General features: G+C 52.2%; 1 protein-coding gene across 1 annotated transcript; it reads right to left on the bottom strand.

Annotated features, from left to right (window-relative positions):
* Positions 1 to 782: 782 nt before the first annotated feature.
* On the bottom strand, positions 783 to 4,695 carry GJD4 (gap junction protein delta 4). The gene is made up of 2 exons (XM_039478919.2): positions 4,372 to 4,695; positions 783 to 2,426 (listed from the first exon to the last, which is right to left on the bottom strand). The coding sequence occupies exons 1-2, from the start codon at positions 4,433 to 4,435 to the stop codon at positions 1,453 to 1,455; spliced, it is 1,038 nt and encodes a 345-aa protein (XP_039334853.2). The 5' UTR covers positions 4,436 to 4,695; the 3' UTR covers positions 783 to 1,452.
* Positions 4,696 to 4,903: the final 208 nt, after the last annotated feature.

The raw sequence follows: 4,903 nt of genomic DNA, 5'->3' as shown, positions 1-4,903 counted from the left end.
ATTCTCAGGGTAGTCTGAACTGTGTGACTCCAAAGGGCACAAAGCCTCAACTTCAAAACTTGTGACAAATCCTCCCTCTACACGGTGAGGACAGCCACCCAGCATACACACAGAGGGACAACTCACCCTACATCCTGTGCTCCTTACACCCACATACCGGAATACTACAAGATGCCCCAAAACCAACTGTTTATTAGCCATATTCTCTGTATTTGTCATTTCCTCTCTATCACAGTGATGTATGAAGTGTGGTATTATAATGCAATCAGCATTAAATTTTGCTACGGTTTGGCTGTGTCCCCACCCAAATCTCATCTTGAATTATAGCTCCCATAATCGTGGGAGGGACTCAGTGGAGGTAATTGAATCACAGGGGCAGTCTTTCCCGTGCTGCTCTTGTGATGGTAAGTCTCACCAGGTCTGATGGTTTTATAAAGGGTTGTTCCTCTGCACACACTCTTTCGCCTGCTGCCATGGAAGGCGTGCCTCTGTTCCTCCTTCACCTTCTGCCGTGATTGTGAGGCCTCCCTAGCCACGTGCAACTGTGAGTCCATTAAACCTTTATTTCTTTATAAATTACCCAGTCTCTGGTATTTCTCTATAGCAGTGTGAAAATCAACTAATACAATTGTATTCACGAGTTTGGAAAAGTTTAATGTCTCTCTATGACATGCATAACAGATGTTTCTTTCATCTAAAGCAGAAAAACAAAACAAAAAAACCTCATGATAATTCACTAGAAAATATTAAACATGAAGAAATTATACTAATGGAAGCAAACGTGCCTTGCATGAAACACATGGCAAAGAATTTGGTACTAGAACCGGGAGTGTAGCGGGCCAAGCCAGCTCACTATCGTCAGAAAGCTGACTCCACTTCTTCACTTTAGTTTTGCTGGGGCATTTGAATGGCATATGCTTTTTTCAAAAAATAAAAAAAGTATTATCTAAATTAAATCTGTACTGAGAATATACCAGAACCTCCTGTAAGGTCCATGTGTCCCCAGGCCAGCTCACCCTTCTGCCTGAGGACCTTCACTGAGTGAGGATTTCACAGATGCCAAAGTGAGTGTTCATTGGCACGGGCATTCTGTGTGTGAAGGACAGCAGGGCTCTCTCAGCTCTGCTTGGTGCTTTTTTTTTTTTTTTTTTTTTTGAGACAGGGTCTCATGCTATTGCCCAGGCTCCAATGCAGTAGGAAGATCTTGGCTCACTGAAGCCTCCACTTCCCAGGCTCAAATGGTCCTCCCACCTCAGCCTCCCTAGTAGCTGGGACTACAGGCGGGAGCCACTGTGCCTAGCTAATGTTTAGTTATTTTGTAGAGACAAGGGTCTCACTAAGTTGCCCAGGCTGGTCTCAAACTCGTGGACTCAAGCGATCCTCCTGCCTGGGCCTCCCAAAGTGTGGGGCTTACAGGCGGGAGCCCGGGAGCACGGCCGGGTGCTGTTCATTTCACACCCACTCAGACTTCCTGGCCCTCAGGTGGGGAGCAGCGCCGGAGCCGGCAGGCGGGTCGGGGGGCTGCAGGCGGCCGCGGGAGGGGTGCGCGGCCAGGCGGCCGGGGGCTGCTGCGGGCGGCTCCTCCGCTCCCGAGCCGCCGGCGTCCTGGGCGGCCTCTCGGTGGGGCCTGCCCCGGGGCTCTCGGCCCGGCTCTTCGCTGGCGGAGGACGTCACCTCGCTCTCGTCCTCATGCGGAATCCCCGCGCGCCCCGACCCGCGGGATGGAGCCCTGGGGCCGCCCGCCCCCTCCCCCGCGGCGCGTGCACCCGCGCGCGCGGGCCCCCCGTCCTCCTCCCACGCCCCCTCCTCCGCGTGGCCGGGGGCGGCGCTCGGGGTCCCCCCGCGGGGTCCCGGCCTCCCGCGCCTCCGCCGCCGCAGGCTGCACACCAGGTCGGCCAGGCCCAGCAGGAAGGACAGCGCGCTGACCGCCCAGAGGAACAGCGTCAGCAGGGCCTTCTCCGTGGGCCGCGACACGTAGCAGTCCACCACGCCGGAGCACGGCGGCCGCGCGCACGGGAAGCTCCCCGGGGCCCGGACGCCGAAGAGCAGGTAGTGCAGGGCCGCGAGCGCGGCCTCCAGCAGCGTCCGCAGGACCAGGTGCGCCACGTAGCCGGCCGAGCAGTCGGGCGCGCGGGGCCCGGGGCAGCGGGGTTCGGGGCCGCGGCGGGGGCGCAGCGCGGCGAGCGCGGCTCCTCGGTGCAGGACGTAGACGCCGAAGACGGCGGAGGGCAGCAGGACGCACAGGGCCTGGATCAGCCAGAACCGCAGCGCGGACACCGGCGAGAACGCGTCGTAGCAGACGTTGGCGCAGCCCGGCTGCAGCGTGTTGCACACGAACCTCTCCTGCTCGTCCTGGTAGACGGGGCGCCCCGCCAAGACGATCACCGGCATCCGCAGCAGCAGCGTGAGGACCAGCCAGAGCTTTCCTGGAAGAGAGGCAGCAGGCACGGCCTGGTCAGCCCCGGGACACCGCCTGGAGCAACCCTTCTGGAGTTTCTCCTGGGGCCGAGATAGTGGAACTGAGAAGCCAGTGAGCGGGTCGCTAGTGTTCGGTTCGTTTGCGTTATTGCTGTTACACACTGCGTCGTGCTCTGTTGCCCAGGCTGGTCTTGAACTCCTGGCCTCAAGTGCTCCTGCCGCCTTGGCCTCCTGAGTAGCTGGGATGACAGGCATGAGCCCCCACACCTGGCAGCTTGTCTCGACTCACAGCAAGTGTATCAGGTAGTTAGTTCATCTGACAAACGTTTATTGAGCACAGAACATTCTATTCTTGTGTGTAAGATGCTTCCAGATGGGCAGATTTTTAAAAAGCATCATATTGAAAATGTTTTAATCTGACTGCTGAGTCACACTTTTGGTAATGTCTCCTGGACTGACAGGTCCAGAGAGAAAGTTTGGCTGAGCAAATTAATAATTTAAATAAGATTTAAATTATCTTCTTTGGAGAATAAGCCTCTAAAAAGAGGTGGGCATATTCCTGTAACTGCATGTAGCCAATTCGAGCCGCTGATTTCAGTAAATCCTCTTGACTCAGGGTAACAGTCCAGGACTCTATTTAATCACAGCGCTTGTATTTAATGTTAGTCTATGGCCCTTGAAATTGAATTTCTTTAAGAACGTTCCATTTTTCAGATTTTTTAATAATTCAGAATTTATTTTCCCCTTTTCCGGTTACTAAGAATGAATGAGGCTCGTCTTTCTTCAGTTTTTCAGGAATGAATGATACCAATCTAGGAAACGAAAATAGCCACCAAGCCCTGTGTTTGTGCCGTGGGCCAACTGTTTTGAAACATGTTTAATACTCACCAAAAATAACTTGTGAATATTGTGTTCTGCGATGAGATAGAGAAACATCGCCTGACGTCAGAAAGACAAAACTCTATTATAAAGACAATCAAAGAATAGTATCATGTGATGAAGTCACTGAGTTGAACTTTTAACGTCAAGTTGACTTTGTCTAAATCTACAAAATAAATGAGCAAGAAAAGTATCAGTCACATCTCCAGCCTCTATTCATCCTTTTCTGACCCCCATACCTCTCTGAAAATGTGAGTCTGCATTAAACAAAAATCTATTCTTTTCTTTGTTTAAAAAACAACTAAACTTGGGATTTGATTTAAGGAGCAGAAGAGAAATGGCTACTCCTTAAAAATTAAGCTGGCCGGGCACGGTGGCTCACACCTGTAATCCCAGCACTTTGGGAGGCCGAGGCAGGCAGATCACAAGGTCAGGAGTTCGAGACCAGTCTGGCCAAGATGGTGAAACCCCTCTCCCTACTAAAATACAAAAATTAGCCGGTCATGGTGGCAGACACCTACAATCCCAGCTATTCAGGAGGCTGACGCAGGAGAATCGCTTGAACTCAGGAGGTGGATTGGAGGTTGCAGTGAGCCAAGATCATTCCGCTGCACTCCAGCCTGGGCAACAGAGCGGGACTCTGTTTGAAAGAAAAAAAAAATTTAGCTTCTAGTATAAAACCTAAAGGCATCACTTTCTCATTACCACGTGCTATTCTGCTCCTTTTCCTGGTAACATAGCCACGCCAGGGTGGCACAGAAACCCCCCTCCCCCTGCTTTCGTGTTCAGACTTAGCTCCTGGGTGTCAGCACAGGAGGCCTCTGAGAGAACCATGTCACACCCAGGGCTCCCTTACATGACGGAGGAACCACAGAACCATTCCAAGAAACTAGAAGCCTCAGCTCTCTTTCCTCCAGAAAGGCACAAGCCCTTTCTTTTGGGAGTGGGTGGACTTTCAGTTTGATGCCTGCAAACTGAAAATGAGGAAATACCTGGACCCTTTAAGAAGGACTGTTGGACCATGGCAAGGGAAACACAAAGCAAGCAGGAGTTTGGAGACGGTCCCATACTCACCCACCACGGTCACGTTGCAGTTGAACGTGATGATGAGGAAGCCTAGCACGTCGGCGCCTTCCATGCTTCCAGAATGTCACAGGCTCGAGGCTGCAGGAGACTATGTTCTCCGAGGAGGTGGAACAATCCTTGCCGGGATCAATGTCCTTTAACTCCAGAGACTTCAAGGTGTGAGCTGCAGATGGAAAGCAAAGGTTTGAGCCAGGAGGAGGAGGTGGGTTTTTCTGTCTGCAAGCTGAGACGGCCCTAAGCCCTTTGCCCCTGAGGCAGAACATTCCTGACAACTGCGGTGACCAGCAGAGCGAACAGCAGTCATCTCTTATTATGGGCTATTCTTATCCCCCTGGGCTATTCCAGGCCTGTGGCAGCTCTCATATGTCCCCACCAGGACAGCCGGACGCTTCAGGATATAATAGCAGCGACTACTTTAAACCCAAGAAAGAAACCTTCTGCTAACTAGCCAAGTCAGTTTCTCCATTAAAAAGGCATTTGCTCCTTGAAAACATTTCCACGACCACTTCACTTGTGCAAA

This window comes from Saimiri boliviensis, chromosome 8 (genome assembly GCF_048565385.1).
Source record: "Saimiri boliviensis isolate mSaiBol1 chromosome 8, mSaiBol1.pri, whole genome shotgun sequence".
Lineage (NCBI taxonomy): Eukaryota > Metazoa > Chordata > Mammalia > Primates > Cebidae > Saimiri > Saimiri boliviensis.
Note: the sequence above shows the minus strand (reverse complement) of the source record. Positions and strands in the feature narration are given on the sequence as shown.

Coding starts and splice junctions, on each gene's coding strand:
- GJD4 (XM_039478919.2), bottom strand. CDS start 4,435: ATGGAAGGCGCCGACGTGCTAGGCTTCCTCATCATCACGTTCAACTGC. Junction 2,427..4,371: donor CTGCAACGTGACCGTGGTGG/GTGAGTATGGGA, acceptor CCTCTCTTCCAG/GAAAGCTCTGGCTGGTCCTC.